Source organism: Ascaphus truei, chromosome 8 (genome assembly GCF_040206685.1).
Source record: "Ascaphus truei isolate aAscTru1 chromosome 8, aAscTru1.hap1, whole genome shotgun sequence".
NCBI lineage: Eukaryota > Metazoa > Chordata > Amphibia > Anura > Ascaphidae > Ascaphus > Ascaphus truei.
In genome coordinates this window covers 70,884,955-70,902,199 of record NC_134490.1, presented here as the reverse complement: position 1 = coordinate 70,902,199, position 17,245 = coordinate 70,884,955, and the positions used below count along the sequence as shown (strand labels likewise).

Genomic DNA, 17,245 nt, shown 5'->3' with positions numbered 1-17,245 from the left:
CATCATCATAAAAAAAATCTACATACATTTATTTTTTGCTAATTAAAGGATATATATGTGTATATATGTTACCAACAATGTACAGTATGCAGTGCTTAACAAAATATATGTTATAATACAGGGGATGATAATACAATACTGTATGTGTAACGAACATAAAAGAAGACAATAAAAAATATTGATCTATTTATTTACTATAGGATTTGGAGGCTTGGAGTATGGATTAATTTCATGGCTGACAACTAAATTTGAGGCCTGTGCATTGTGTTGTAATATGCCTCCTCTAAGAAGTTTTCAGCCACTAAATAAAATACACACTATCCTCCTCTTTTTACACTCTTACATCTTAATAGTAATATTTTTACTGGTCGATTACTGGTCTATTCAAGAAAAGCGTAAGAGGAAATAACACGGTGAATGAACGGGAAAGAGAAGAACCCATGAATGAACCAACAGAACTGATTTCAGAACCAGATGATGTCATTGTTTTGTGTTTCTTTGCAGGTGACAGAGGATTCGCTGGACCTCAAGGTAAGCAAGATTTTGAGTTACTGGTTGCACTGTACTCTTGATGACAGCATATTAAGTTGTCCATGTGGTGTCCTGACCTCAACCTTGCATTTTAGGCTCAATTACACTGCAGTATCAAACAAACTGGGTTAAATGACTATAGCTGAGAAAATGTTTACATGGCCTCATATTTACAACCTCTACACAACATTAGGGTGTGGCAGATGCATTAAGTACATTGATACTGGGCAATCGCCATTCCACAATAAAATGAAGTATCAGAATTTCTGTCTGACCCTGCAGACTTTTATATTTAAAGAATAAAACACCTAGACAAACTCATTAAAGAGTGCACATGCTACACGTTTCAGACCAGACAATGGCCCATAATATTTACTATGCAGTACTATGCTCTAAAGACACTTTATTGCTCATTCATTTGAGCAGGACGTAGGGTGTCTTATGCCATAGCACACGTAGTAAATGTGCTCCATAAGTGTACTAGATTAGTACTGTATGTACTCATCATTTTATTATTTCACCTATTGCTTAACAAGAGTGATAACATTGCATTTCTACCTGCTTTATAATAGGTACTCCAGGTCTCATTGGACACTCCGGAACAGAAGGACCAAAAGGACAGAAAGGCAATACTGGTGAGCGTGGGTTCATTGGAGTTGAACTTGACTGTAATTACGTATGAGACCTAAAACTTGACAACACAAAAGGATGAAAATAAACATTTGTGAATTTATCTGTTCTATATAGTAAAAGTGATATCACTATGGAACAAAATTCTAACATATTTGCTATACAATTAAATTAAAGATAAACACAGATGGTACAAAGCAATAATACTGTCGCTTACATGGTAGTGGAATTGACTCTTGCCATGTGTCATTAAAATAAGGAACTGACAGAAGAAGCCATAGTATACCCCTGATGACTGTCCTTCTGTTTGGCTGAAGCATTGTGCATTAAAGAGCATGTTTGTGTAGGTGATACTGGTATGGAAGGACCAGTGGGACAAAGAGGAAGAGATGGGTCATCTGGATCTCGGGGTGAGCCTGGTCCAGCAGGAATGGGAGAAAAAGGAGACAGGGGTAAGACATTATTCCTTGCTTTACATAATTGTTATATATAAATATATGGTGCTATGGTACAAGACACCTTCTAGTGCTGGAAGACAACTCCAGGGCCACAAGGTGTCTTCTAAAATATCACTGCTTTGCTTGACCAAATATATCTAAAAATGTTGAACTGATATTCTGCAAATACCATTGTGAAAATATTGTACTATCTGAGTTCTTATAGACGTGGGGATATTATATTACGTCTGGCCAGTAAATACTGTGTTACATGCATTGTGCTGAATGCATTATAAGTGAGTATAAATTGATGTTGAATGCAGATCTATACTCTAGGTTGCTAAGTGGAATTAGAGCTTTAAATCAATAACAATTTATATGAGCTAATTATTACAGTGTCATCTTGCTAACCTTGCTCGTTTTTCAGCCCATAAGGAAGGATTCAATATAGTGATTAGATAAAAGGAGAGTGCCAGCAATATTGCGTTGTGGGTGCTGAAGAAGGAGAGGACCAAGACAGAGCCCTGTTTGGTGCTAAGCTATAACACACTTGTATAGGCCATATGGTGCCTCAGCATTGCTTAGTAAATATGGGCCTAAATGACTTATCGTAGAAGCTGAGTATGTATGTAAAAGGTGTCAAATGATGTTTCCTTCAGAGGCTTAACCCTCACAAACTCTGTTGTATCCACAATCACGAGGCTGATCACTGTGGAGAACAAGAAATGAGTGATTAACTGGTGCTGCTACTGTATGTGCATATGTAATAACGTCATAAGTGATAGAGAAAGGAAGAAAGGTTGTCTCATTTTCCTTTGATCTACTGTGTAGGCATGGGAGGTGAAGCAGGTCTTCCAGGAACACCGGGAATACCAGGACAAATGGGACTTAAAGGTAAAGTATAAGCAGCTACTTAATCAGAGGGGTTTAAAGGTATAAGTGTCACTATTTGTTGCCTACTAACTGCTGTTTATTTAAGCCGCAATACTAAAATAGGCAAAACAGCTCAGCAGGTTATTAATATAATTATTTAATAATTCTAACTATTGGACTTTCTCCACCTATAGGTTCTATGGGGCCTCCAGGTTCACAAGGTCTTTCAGGTTTGTACTCACATTTATGTTTTGCTCACAACACTTGTTTAAATATTAGCTAAACTATGCCACAAATTATTAAGGGGGTTGACTGAAATTACCATTAAATACTTGGATAACTTGTCTAGTTGTGTTGAAGTCTATTAGTGTCAAATAATTGTCCAGTAGAGGGTTTAAAAACAACATCAGAGGATGTTGATTGCCTTATTTATGCTTGTATTACAGGAAATACAACCTTACATGTACTGTATTAAGATAGTAAATATGTGACAGTTGACTAAAGTAGAGGCTTAGTTAAAATAACAGCAGATTCTCGGTTCACAAATACAGCAATACTACCATGAGCTAGTGAATATTTTTGTAATTAGACAAATTAATCGAGGTCTTTGTGTTTTATAGTAAATGTATGCATCTCTCCTCTAGGTTTCAGTAGTTATTTTTGCAAACTATTTTGAGTTTTTGTTTAAGAATACTGATGTCGATCAGAAGGGTTCCTGTATAGACCATGTGCTTATAGATGTCCATCACTTCTCTATACTCTAGGTACTCCAGGGCTTCAAGGATACAGGGGCGAAGCAGGTGTTCCAGGACCTAAAGGTAAGATCCTGTGGCCACATAGAGAACAGCTTGCTAGCAATTAAAGGCACTGACAGAGAAGTAATGGCTTTGTTCATAGCATGGTGTCTTTATATTTTTTCCGAGCTCAAGACAACCAAAAACACCCTTGTGCTATGGAAAAATATCAGAAATCCCCAAATTGGACATTGTAAACATAACTGTTTTGTTAATTTCATCAACACGTTGACTTAAACATGTCTGTGCATCCCAAAATTGAATTATTATTTACTGTAGGAGGGAGTTCAAAGTTCCTGAAAAATTGTAGATTCATTGTGGGTTGCGATACCATTTAGAAGCCAAACTTTGGCGTTCCTCAAATATTACATTATTTCATTCATGAAGAACTCCCAAAGAGATGAATTCCATGCCAACAAATTGAGATGGCCAGATACACATGGTCCAAGAATAAGATTAAATAAAAAATGATATAGAAAGGGTGCTATAGACTCTGGTCAAGATAGAAAAATCATATACTAGAACTACAGTCACGCACACCAAAAAGGAATAGTAAGTTGAGTTAGTCAAGTCAGTCAGTTCAATGACTTAACGAGTTATAGGAGAATCTAGTTATGACTCTTTTAAGTCGTTGAACTGACTATGACTTAACTAACTCAACTTACTATTAATTTTTGTTCGCTTGATTGTAGTTCTATTTATAAAGAACTCTAATGTTGGTTCACCTACAAAAGGTATCACAAATCTAAGGAAGGAGAAAGAGTGGGTTTTAGTTAGGAGACACGTCACTCTATTTCCTTGTTTCAAGGGATACCAGAACAATATAGTTTCTATGTCAACATTTCATTTTGTGTACAATACAATGACATGAATACTATTTTTCTTTGTCAGGTGACAAGGGATCTGTGGGATCGCCTGGACCAAAAGGTAATGACATTTCCCTACTTAAAAAGTGCAGTCACATTTGTCACTCTAAAGTAAAGTTTATGAATTCTCTAAAGTAGGGGCTCTATACTCCAGTGCTCAATACCACCCAAGCGTTCAGGACATCCCAGCTTCAGCACAGGTAGCTCTATCAATGAGCCACTAATTAAGCCACCTGTGCTGATGCAGAGATATTCTTAAAACCTGGCATGTTCAGGGGTCTTGAGGACTGGAGTTGAGAACACCTGCTTTAAAGTATTTGGAGATGAAACAGTTTAGAGAATTAATCAAAATTTTTGTTCTTGTTTTAGGTGACCAAGGTGAAAAGGGATCCCGAGGAGTCACAGGTCAGTTAATAAATAGGGCTTTGGGGTTTAAATACATGATTCAAATGAAGCTTTAATGGAAGAAAACGTAGTTAAATAGCCCTCACGTCAACACTAATGCACTAATACCTAAGCTATAATCAAAAACACATATCAGCGTGCAGTACTGCACCAATTTGTACTCCAAAATTGCATCATATGTACAGTACCAAACTTGTTGCTCCAGTTTATTTAATCTGGTACAGATTTGTGAGCAAGAAAGATTTGGGGGTATTAGTGACAGAAGCAGATTAACCCTAATATGTCATGTATCATGCATGGTGTGAAAAATATAATCAATTTGTGTTCTGGTATATTTTGGTCACATGCTTCCTATCTAAAGAAATAGAACATACTATCCTCTTATTGTCTCAGAAAAGGCCGACTTATCTGCCTACAACAAGCATGGAATGGATACCTCCTATCCCAGCTGTATCCACTTGTTTCCACTACAGCCTGGGTTTGGCTGCAAGATAAATGATTGTATCCCATGTTTACCTCTATTGCTTCTTATTATTTACAGGGGAACTAGGACCAAGAGGATTACCCGGTGGATCTGGAGAGCCAGGCGCTAAAGGAGCAGCAGGTCTGATTCCCACAGTTTGATCATTGCTTCCCAGATCTCTTCTGCACAGACCTTTGCAGAGCTGTAGATTGCAGTCTGGTTAGGAGCGCAGGGGTTTGGCATTGGTTAATGGCAGGATGTCCAAATGACCTATTTACGTTATGCATGTTGTGCAGAACAGTAGCGCCACATTTGCCTACCCAGTGGCGTTTAATATTCCCCATCCCTTATTGATTATTGATTATCCCAATCGTTCTTACTTAGTGATCTGTGCTATTCGTATGTCAAAACGTTATTTTAGGGTAAAGATTTTCCTGCCATAATCTTTACCAGGGGTGCTCAACGCCAGTCCTCAAGCTCCCTCACCCCCCCCCCCCCCCAACAGGTCAGGTTTTCAGGATATCGCAGCTTCAGCACAGGTGGCTCAATCAGAGGCTCAGCCAAAGACTGAGCCTCTGATTGGGCCACCTGTGCTGAAGTAGGGGCTGATTGAGCTGCGATATCCTGAAAACCTGACCTGTTGGGGGGTGGGGGGAGGTTCAGCGCCCCTGATGTATACCACCCATTAGGAGCAGCTATTCTGAAAATAAACCTGCTACAGGAACGTAATGATTAAGCACTTCATGTCTGACTACTGAAACTGAAGATAATAAACATTTTGTTTCACTGAATTAGCTCACGACAGTTTGGGAACATTCAATGATTTCAAGAGATTGGTAGTCATTTATTAGACAATTTTAAAGTTCGCCTTCGACTGGCAAACTGCAGTTATGTTTAGATACAATGCCAGACAATGCAATGTCACTGAACGATATGCAGGCATTACTTGTAAGTTTGTCTATTGCTCAAACACAAAACAAGTTATTAGAGGGTAAAAAAGTGACAAAAATCATCAACCGTACAGTGTACAGCAAATAAAAATATCACATTGTGAGCACATTCACGTCTCAGACAGGTCTGCAACACGGCCTTTCCCCATTATCTCTTAGCATACAGTGCTTCCACTGCAGCCAGGGATTCTGGGTAATGACATGCAAATTACCATGATCTGAGCCAGCACTGATCTGCACTCATTTGCATGTCATCATTACCCAGAATCCCTGGCTGCAGTGGAAGCGCTGTATACTAAGAGATCATGGGGGAAGACAGGGTTGCAGACCTGCCTGAGACTTGCAAATGTACCCACATGTGGTATTTCTATTGCACAACACAGATATGCTTCGTTCACATATAGTGACTAATCCGATGTTTCCTTATAGGTCCGTCAGGCCCAGATGGGCACCAAGGCCCAAGAGGTAAGTGTCAAAAACTCTAAAAATCCAGGGGAGCCAAGATATTTTGACACATATTGATACAACACTGCCTGTCATATATTGGAATATAGAAGGAGACATTATTTATAGTAAATAATTCGCTGTACTTTCTATTGTTCAGCTCTTCCCTCTGTAAACATATTAATATATTTATTAAAGCTTGTAATATTTTATACTAGGCAGTTACATTAAACATCAATGAATTTGCAGTGCATTTATCACACACACATAAAATATTTATTCGATGCCATATTTAGGTGAGCAAGGACTTCTGGGACTTCCAGGACCAAGAGGTCCACCTGGATCCTCAGGAGATTCCGGGCTGCCAGGTATGAAAATCAGAATCTGTTGTGTAGAGATATTGAATGGGAGGTGGAAGTCATATTAAGATTGATTTGCTGGTCCCAGGGTCTGTTTGGTGCGCCTTATTCTGTGAGTATGTTTGGGAATTGATGAGATATGTATTGTGTGTAGTATGAGCCCCTCCGTGCTGCTGGTTTTCTGTGCCATGACCTGTAGTCCTTTTCAATTCTCATGGGATAAATGGTCAGTAGAAACCAATGATGAGGAGGCTAGTAGGTTCCAAATATGAACTTTGGAAAGATGTGTGTTTGGATGATCGAGGGACATTTGAGCCAAAACCTTGTAGGATCACCCGCGGAATCTGTTTTCTTTTTTAATTAACTTGTGATAATAAAAAGTTAAACTAATATTAAAAATTCCCATTCCGCATCAGAGTATATAGAATATGGCCCTAAATGATACAGTACTGAAATTACCCGGTAGAGTAATTCCTGTGATACTCTGAACTATGAGAAAACTACAGGGCCAAGACAGGCAGACATAGGAAAGCAAAATGGCTACTGGTATCAATCCTTAAAAGTAATGTTGCCTCATTTGTTTAATACCCTGGTAATTATGGGGGTTAAAGTTGTCTAGTTTAATTTGGATATTAAGGTTAGTTTTTTAAGGACCTCTGTGGATCTCAGACTAAGTACTGTATGTGCAGTAGAATAAGTCAGGGAAAGTTGACAGCATAAATTATTGATTTACCGCTGGAATTCACAAAGCACATAGTATCAAATGCCACCAAATCTTTTCTGTCTTGTTCTTTCTTCAATTATTCAGACTATGAAAGCAGATAGTTTAGAATGCTTTTATTTCTCAACTGTGTTTTTCTAGCACCATGTTTACCTTACTATGTAACTAAATATTTCATTTATTGCATTGATTTTTAGGACTTCCTGGAGCTCAGGGCCCACAAGGTAAACCTTTCGGAGTTTCCTACAGATCCAGCTCAATATAACATGGAACCAAACCAGGCTTTCAAGGAAGACAGTCAATTATTATATATAGCAAATACAGTATAGCACTGACATCAATAATTATACCAACAGTGATATTAATAACAATGCTGTTAAAGACTCATGGAAAAATCTAAGGAAGATGTCATAGGTTATTGCCATTAAAATGTCCCAACATGTCACAAAACATGACATGAAATATATTGTAGACTTTCTATAGGAATCAGTAGCAATGCCTCCACAGTTCAATACAGTATATATAGTATATAACAACATGTCAAGCTAGCAGTCTCTGCAGCTGGGTCACATATGTCAAAGCCAGTGCATTCTTCATATGTTTATTGCATTATCACAAAAATCATAGGATTCCTTTCAGGAAACATGTAAGACGTATTGTAAACTGTGTGTGGAACGTCTCTTCCGAAATGTTACTTTTATGTCTGAAGCACTTATTCCCATGTTCTGTTATTTGTGTTATTTATATGATTGTCACGTGTGTTACTGCTGTGAAGCGCTATGTACATTAATGGTGCTATATAAATAAAGACATACATAGTAACGGGACTTAGGCCCTTATTCTGTAAGCTGTGAAAGCGCGGATGCAGCACTATCACAAGGAAAACCCTATTACAGTCCATAGGGCTCTACATTGGCGCCATATCGCAGTTTACAGAATTAGGGCCTCAGTTTTGAAATATACTTGGACTGATCATCTGTTGCAATACCTGACAAAATAGGACTGATCCATGAAGTCATACGTTGCTGTATTCTGTGCTACGTAGAGTAACAAAGTTGGGAATTAAATATTGCAAATGTTATCCCTTCAAAATATTAAATTGTAAATATTTATGGCTATTCCAGGACCCCCAGGTAACCCCGGCAGAGCAGGATCTAAAGGTAAATAACACTCAATACATGTTTTATTATATTTTATATGAAGGATAAGGCCAGGTGTTTTACTTTACATGTTAACATCATTATTACATTTGGACTCAGCTGACAATATTGTTTTTTTCTATTTACTACAAAAGGAAAAGTCCAATGTACTTTTTTTATTTTTAAGCAGCGAGCCCCACAAAATGATTTTTCTCCCCCTTTCTAACTTATCTGGAGCTGATCAGTAGTGCCCCCACCTCTAGGGCTTCCCCAGTTCCCGAGTGACAAGAAAACTACAACAAACTATAAACATTGCTGCCTTGCTCACCAATAGGAAGCTGCCATGTCATTTCTTGATGATGTTGTGACTTTCTATTGGTTGCCGGACAGTGATTTCTTTTTGTCCTTCGGGCACAAAACACAGGAAAACTGGATCAGCTCTGGGAGACTCTCAAAGAATTGCTATTTTAAGCGCACTCCGTTTTCAATTTGATTGGCCTTTGAACTAGTGTAACATCGTAAATTACCTGAGGTCTGTAGGGAGAAGCTCACCTGCCTTTTGTGGTTAGAGAAGGCAAAGAAGGGTGGGTCACCATGTTGGTCCTTTCTTCCATGTAGTAACACAGGAGGGAGAGGGAGTAGGGGGTATGATGCCTTTTTATTGGACGAATAAGTAGTTGATATGTTACACGCTTTCGAACCTCTCAGAGTTGCATACCCGATGACGGACCCTGAGAGGTTTGAAAGCTTGTGTCAAGTCAACTACTTATTGGTCCAATAAAAGGTATCATACCCCCCACTCCCTCTCCCACCTTTGTTATTACATTTACATGTATCCCCATTATTTACATGTTTCCTGGTGGCATCATGTTCCTTTCTTCACATATGTTATTTGATACTTGATAACTACACTTCAGTTGTAGACACGAATATGATTGTATTTGTACAAACACTGTGTGTTGTTGTCTAACCCTTTTATTTTGCCTTTGCACAGGTGAAGCTGGCGATCCTGGCAGAGTTATCAATGCAGGTGTGTAATTTGCTGTCTGACTCAGCAGGGCCTGTGCAAACCACACGTTCATTCTCAGTGCAATGCCCAGAACATGGGGACCTTTCCCATAAAAGCAACAACATACACTAGAACTAGCGTTGGATAAAATGTACTCCTGCAATGTAGATACCTCTGCAATGGATTATATAATGCTCCAGTTCTGCATTGTTGCATTGCAATTTTGATAACGATAACAATAATATTTTTGTATATAGCGCTGCCAATGTATGTAGAATGGTACATGGAATTTTGCAGGCACAGTCTGTCTCTGTCCCAAAGAGCTTACAGTCTATTTTTGGTGCCTGAGGCACAGGGAGATAAAGTGACTTTCATGTGGTCACAAAGAGAGCTGTCACTGGGGTTACCCACGTTAAATGCAGTGGCATTTCCGCTAAACTACTCCAGGAACAACTTTGTTCATTTAGAAATATTTGTGTTCCAGAGGGTGCCTCATACGCTCTTCCTGGACCTCCCGGACCTGCCGGACCTGTGGGTGCACCAGGAGCACCAGGAGTTTCAGGCAAGTAGACACTTCCATACTCACAGATAACATATAGAGATGGGTCAGCTCTTCCTATCAGTCCTATATCGCAGGGGGGCTCAACTCCAGTCCTCAAGACCCCCCAACAGGTCAGGCTTTAAGGATATCCCAGCTTCAGCACAAGTGGCTCAATCAGTGGCTCAGTCTGATTGAGCCACCTGTGCTGACGCTGGGATATCCTTAAAACCTGACTTGTTGGGGGGTCTTGAGCACCCACTGCTATATCGCACTGTTACAACCACAGTCCTTGGCAATAGTTAGAATGTTGCCACTGAAATATTCCCAGTCATGGCTAATTGCAGGTCTAAAAATTGCATATTTACAACCAACCAAGTTCTCATATAAGGCCATATTCAAGAGGCCTGTTATCTCAGGCCTCATAACAGGTTGTTATCAAAATCAGCAACGTATGTTATTTTCCCTAGCGTTAACGCATATCCACAAAGCTAATTATATGCAAAAACAACAGCCATTGTATATCTCATTAGCATAGGCTTAACACCATGATAAGATAGCACTGCCTTCCATTAACTTCAAACATGGCTGACGTTAAGGCTGTCTTACCTAAAGCTGGAGTTTCTCCCATCAGAGGGGAGAGGGGAGGGGGGGAGAGGGGAAGGGGGGGAGAGGGGAAGGGGGGGAGAGGGGAGAGGGAGTGGGGAGGGGGGGAGTGGGGAGGGGGGGAGAGGGGAGGGGGGGACTGGGGAGGGGGGGGGGAGGGCAGGGGGAGGGGGGAGAGTGGAGGGGGGGGGGGAAAGAGAGCACCAGTACCAAGTGACTTTCATTTGGATATGCAAAATATATTCAATTTATTTAAATTAGCCAGTTTAAAACTAGCACTCTCTCACTCTCTCACTCTCTCTCACTCTCTCTCTCTCTCTCACTCTCTCACTCTCTCACTCTCTCACTCTCTCACTCTCTCTCACTCTCTCTCTCACTCACTCTCTCACTCACTCTCTCGCGCACTCTCTCACTCACTCTCACTCTCACTCCAACATCAGGTTAAATCCCTGCATTCATTTTTAATGGACCGCCATGGATATGCGTTGTAAGGGAGAATGCCTCTCTTGCATATCATTAGCATTTATACTTAACGCAATGCTTTGAAGATATACTTTAATGAGACGTGAGCTTTGGTTAGAGTCTTGTTAGGTTAGTAACCGATCTCTGGTGACCTGGGCAAAGTGAGGTCAAGTATACTCAGGATCACTTAATCATAATAACTTTATTTATATCGCGCTTTTCTCCCAAAGCCCTTCACGTAACAATGTGGAAAGGTATTCTCACAAATAGTTTTACAAAAATTGAAGCAATAATAGTTAAACTAATTACAACGTATATATGTTATTTTGAACAAACAGTACAGTTCCGAAGTGCAGGGAAACAGTTTCGGGCGAGGAGAATCCTGCGTGTGCAGCCAACACAACATAGACAAACAACATTCCTCAAAATGCAGGTCTCCTCTAGGACAGAGGTACAACGTAGATCTCTACTCACAAGTTCACAATGCAATTCTTCATTTATTGTAACAGCCAAGAGCAGAGAAGAAACAACGTTTCAGGTTACCTGCTGAAAGGTACATATGGGACCCGAAACGTTGTTTCTCCTCTGCTCTTGGCTGTTACAATAAATGAAGAATTGCATTGTGAACTTGTGAGTAGAGCTTTACTTTGTACCTCTGTCCTAGAGCAGACCTGCACTTTGAATAGTCAAGCAGATCGCTTTTTGTAATTGATGATCACATTTTCTTAATAATTCTTACGTGATGTCCTGCCTGATTTGTGAAAGGTTAAATTGGTCGAATTCTACTAATGGACCCAAAACTTATAACGAGCAACAAGTCAAGACGTAACTCCCATCTCCCATGAAATGATTCATCTTTCACTCCTGCAGGAAATAACCTGACATGCAAAACCCTGGGGATCATTTCTGTTTCAAATCATTCTCAAGGCTACAAATATTCCACCAAATATTCATTAGTTTGAATAACAGATTTCTCAAAATATTTGAGAGTACAGCGGCATCATTCCCATGTGTGCCTCCCTGAATATTGGAAGACATAAGTCAACTGTTTTTCTTTTGCTTCAAAATGTATATCCGACACTAATTTATCCATATTATAATCACTGGGAGATAGATGAAACTCTCTGTAAGAATACAAAAAAAAACTCTGCACTGGATAAAATCTCTGCACCACAACAGAAAAACAACAACAATACACATAAAACAGCACAAGACTCGTTGCAACCCATAAACGGCATATAAAATGATTATTAGAAAGACGATGGTGGACTTTAGCTTCCCTTCGGTGAATAGGTGACCTGGGAACCTAATATTAGGTGTAGAGTTATCATAGATCAGGGTTCAGGATCTGGCTTTTCGTTGGTGGTAATTTAATTATCCCCTCTCGTGCATCGCTGTGTAGTTATATCTGTATTAATATTATACTGTATATTTACTAAGGACATAAAGGCTAGATCCACAAAGCCATGAAAAGCCTCATGACATAAACAAGAATGGGCATTATGTTTTATGGTCTCTGAGGTGAATGTGCATTATCCAAGCTAATTATATGCAAAAACACATGCTGCATTATCTTTCTGAAATGTGACATTACATCTGCCTTGGTGTTACTCCCATACAGACCCAGAATTAGGTCTTTAACTCAAGATCAGCAAGAGCGAGGAAGGAAATAATACTTCATATAATGCTGTGCTAGTTAGATCAGGGGGGCTCAACTCCAGTCCGCAAGACCCCCCAACAAGTCAGGTTTTAAGGATATTCGAGCTTCAGCACAGGTGGCTCAATGATCGTGCTGAAGCCAGGACTGATTGAGCCACCTGTGCTGAAGCTGAGACTGGTTGAGCCACCTGTGCTGAAGCTGAGACTGATTGAGCCACCTGTGCTGAAGCTGAGAATGATTGAGCCACCTGTGCTGAAGCCAGGACTGATTGAGCCACCTGTGCTGAAGCTGAGACTGATTGAGCCACCTGTGCTGAAGCTGAGAATGATTGAGCCACCTGTGCTGAAGCTGAGAATGATTGAGCCACCTGTGCTGAAGCTGGGATATCCGGAAAACCCAACCTATGGGGGATCTTGAGGACTGGAGTTGAGCATCACTGAGTTAACTCATGCTTAGCTGTGGCGTTACACCCATCCAGACCCTATAAGATCCCCTTTTTTTAGTGTCTCAATGTCATTCCTTCATTACTTTTAACCTAACTTCATTCCTTCCCTACTTCTGAATGCTGCTAACATAAATTAATACTAGTATTTCTCTTAAACCAGGTCCAGTTGGGCCAGCTGGTCTTCCAGGACAAACAGGTAAAGTATTTTACTGAAGCAGTGAGCGTATTGTTCTGCTTAGTGCACAGAATATATGTACAGTGTTATTTCGCTTCTCGGGCTTTGCAAAGACCTCATTGTTTTACTCTCATGCTGTTGTTTTTAGGAGCAAAAGGATCCCGTGGAGAGCCAGGAGAGTCCCCCATTGTGTATTCGAGGCCAGAAAGTAAGATCGCATTTCTATTTACTAAAGCAGGAGTGGCCAACTCCAGTCCTCAAGGGCAACAAACAGGTCAGGTTTTAAGAATATCCCTGCTTCATCACAGGTGGCTCAATCAGTGGCTCAGTCAACTGAGTCACTGATTGAGCCACCTGTGCTGAAACAGGGCTATCCTTAAAACTTAAGTAAAGTGTAAGCACAATAATGATCAGTACATGTTTTATTTTTTGAAAACAGCACACACTAAACCAACTCTGAATAGTGTGAAATATGCATTTGGCATGTAAAGGTAGCCACATTGCTTTGAATTGTCATATACATGTTCATACTGTTTAAATGGGATATTTGCAAATATCATCAGTAAGCATGCAGCAAATAAACATCATTTACAAAAATCCTCGCAAGTCAAAATTAATTTTTAAAGCAGCAGTCCCAGAAATATCCTACATGTGTTTTTTTTTTAATAAATCAGTTCTGTACTATGAGAAAATACTTGTAGCATTTTTTTTAAACAATTCCAAATAACATTTTTTTATATATATTATAATGTAACAAGCATTTTTTGTTTCTATAGCAACCATTTACAAAGTCACATCCCCTTCCTCTTCTGAAACAGGCTCTGGCACACCCTTTTTGAGCCCTGCCCTCTCTCTAGCCATGCACCAATTGTATCTAGTGACTGCCTGGTCACATGATCTTCCCCACAGAATTTTGCATATTTGTTCCTCTTCTGCTGCACTGACAGCCATTTAGTGAACCCCCGAGCCGAATCTTCGCCAATCATCACAGGAGAATGGATTTATCGGCAACTTAGCTAATTACTTATCATTGATTTGATTGTATTGATGCACATATTAAAGGGGGAAAAAATAATAAAAAAATAAAAAAACAGCAGCTTGGATTGCTGCTTTAAGATTGACTTGTTATTACACATTATAGTAAATATAGGGAGTTATACAAGAAAGTGTGTGAGTGCCCATCAAACACTACTGCATGGGGGTTTCTGTGCAATAATTCCGCATATTAATAAATAACCAATTGGTGTTAGAATGCATTAATCTGTAACGCATGCACAACCCTTCCATTCCCATGCGTTGGATTCCTTGCATTGGAGATATATTTCAGCATTCAGCAATATAAAGCAGATGTTGTCTTTTTCCACAGATACTTTTAGTGCACCACAATCTCAACAAGGACAACAAGGACAACCAGGACCACCAGGTCCACCTGGCCAACCTGGCCCAAGTGGTCCACCAGGCAGCCAAGGAGTACAAGGTAAGTACAAGCCAATGGCAAATAATTGTTGTCATGGTGTAACGAGAAGGTCTCCGATAGGGGATTTCTGGGTTATCGTTGAGACTGTAACCCAACTGCAAGTGCCAAGTTAAATTACGTTTGTTGTTATTCTAAAAGGACCTAAATCTCATGAAATGTACAATGAGATTGGAAGTGTTTTTTAACCCCAAGATTGCCGGCACCACTTACAGTACAGTAGAAAACACGGCATAGGATGTTTTGTTGCCCTCTCCGGTATGACACGGTTGCAAATGCCTCCTTGTCTTTCAAAACAGCTTCGGGAAGTTTACATTTACTTTTAACTCTTGGAATTCTTGTACTGGGTTTTTTTTTCTGTTTGGTTCACAAATAGAGATTTGTGTATATTAATTAATGGATCAGAAATGAAGCAGCCTCCATTTACACACCCTCTCTTTTTAGGCGTTGATTCAATGATTACTGTGAATTAATTCCTACATTAACTAATAAGATATTAACAAACAAAAAAAGAGTTAAAACCTCTGGTGCTTACAATTACTTTTTGGACTATAACAAAGCAGGAAATCCAGTGCATGAGTACACTGAGTTTTATTAATCTAGAAACATTTCAGCCCTGAACATGGACCGTTATCATCTTAAATATATTAAGATCATATTGGTATTATCTCAAGTGAGGCACATACAACTTGGGTAAAAGGATGGAGCTGGCTCTTAGTTTCAGGGTGCAGTAAGGTAACCCATACATTTCAAGTAAACCTTTTTGTGGAACCAATAACCAAGTTCTTTTTGCATAGTTATTACTGGTCTGCGTGCACTTTTTTTTTTATAAATACAACCTGAGATATTTGTAAAATATTAATATAGCAGCTGTGCTTGAGTTGTTAAAACATTTTACGTTGAAATAAATATAGACAGGTTTCCCTAATGCAGTTAGAGCCTGAATTTGTAGTGTCAAGAATCATTATCATTGTCAGTGCCCCTGACTTAGCCATTAGTGCAGGTGGGTACACTTTCCTTTAAACATTTGCTTTTTTTTTTCTCAGGAACCTCGATTCAGGGAGCACCAGGACCATCAGGTCCCCAGGGCCCACCAGGTAGGACTTTAATTCCAAGGCAGACAATATCTGATTTTCACTGAACACATGAATTTGTCAGGAACTGTAAACAAAGCCCCAAATAACTATTTGTTATAGAAAAGGCAGACCATACATTAATATTCAGATTTGGTAGGTTATTCAATCACATTGTATACCAACTGGACATAAATTAAAAAAATATAGGCCTGCTATTTTCCTTGAATCTTATATTTAAATTCCTTAATACAGTACACGTTGCACCAGGACCAGTTGGTTACTCCTCATCGTTTCTTAAAATGCTTAGCACACACATTGACCCCTCTCTTACAGAATATTATAATAATATATGAATACAAGGTACTCGTCCAATGTATTTTAATTCAGTCTATAGTAAAGTCGTCATGAAAAAAAGCAGGAACCCAGAAGATGTGGCATCATATTGCCCTATTTCATTGTTAGACCAAGACTATAATATTATTATGAAAATATTGACAGAAAGACAGTAGATTTCTTCCCAACATCATACATCTGGACCAAACTGAATTTGTTAAGGTCAGGCACAGTGTTACCAATATTCATAAGGTTATTATGGCAATATAATATTAGTGTAAGAAAAATACTGCTTGTCTACAACAGTCAACTGATGAATCTGCCAGTATGGTTGGGTTAGATACAGAAAAAGCGCTTGATATGATAGCATAGGGACACCTTTTCAAATCTATTCACAGTTTAGAATTCTGTGACTTTTTCTAGATTCTGTTATGAGTATATACTGTATAGTAACCTGCTAGCAGCTGTGGTTAAAAGTTTTGGAATGTTAGATTGGTTTACGTTGCATCGGGGGAACTAGACAAGGCTGCCCTCAGTCACCATTATTATTTGATATTGCGATAGAATCACTCATCATAGCATTAAGGATATTTTTACCTGGTTTACAAATTGATAGAAAAAATACAAATTACCCTCTAAACAGAAGATCTTATTTTGTTCATTACAAACCCAGTTAAATACATACCTAGTACAGTATAATGAATTTAAGCTCCAATTATCAATCGGATACTTTTCCAATAGCCTGAGATTTTATGGCGAATAGGAGCGGGATATATAGAATTTGGCATTTGATCATTTCAAATAGCAGGGACACCATTAAATATCTAGACATAACAATCCCACAAAATCTTTGAA

The 17,245-nt window shown here is 39.2% G+C and overlaps 1 protein-coding gene across 3 annotated transcripts in view; it reads left to right on the top strand.

The window, feature by feature from the left end:
• The window catches only part of COL17A1 (collagen type XVII alpha 1 chain), a 66,510-nt gene that overhangs the window by 30,890 nt on the left and 18,375 nt on the right, over positions 1-17,245 (top strand). For all 3 annotated transcript variants that reach the window (XM_075612538.1, XM_075612539.1, XM_075612537.1), the window contains 19 exons: positions 505-531; positions 1,104-1,166; positions 1,509-1,613; positions 2,430-2,492; positions 2,666-2,701; positions 3,236-3,289; positions 4,157-4,192; positions 4,501-4,536; positions 5,078-5,140; positions 6,379-6,414; positions 6,690-6,761; positions 7,671-7,697; positions 8,598-8,633; positions 9,607-9,642; positions 10,106-10,183; positions 13,493-13,528; positions 13,656-13,715; positions 14,874-14,984; positions 16,028-16,078. In XM_075612538.1, the coding sequence (XP_075468653.1) occupies positions 505-531; positions 1,104-1,166; positions 1,509-1,613; positions 2,430-2,492; positions 2,666-2,701; positions 3,236-3,289; positions 4,157-4,192; positions 4,501-4,536; positions 5,078-5,140; positions 6,379-6,414; positions 6,690-6,761; positions 7,671-7,697; positions 8,598-8,633; positions 9,607-9,642; positions 10,106-10,183; positions 13,493-13,528; positions 13,656-13,715; positions 14,874-14,984; positions 16,028-16,078 (1,026 nt within the window). The remainder of the gene's footprint in view (positions 1-504; positions 532-1,103; positions 1,167-1,508; positions 1,614-2,429; positions 2,493-2,665; positions 2,702-3,235; positions 3,290-4,156; positions 4,193-4,500; positions 4,537-5,077; positions 5,141-6,378; positions 6,415-6,689; positions 6,762-7,670; positions 7,698-8,597; positions 8,634-9,606; positions 9,643-10,105; positions 10,184-13,492; positions 13,529-13,655; positions 13,716-14,873; positions 14,985-16,027; positions 16,079-17,245) is intronic.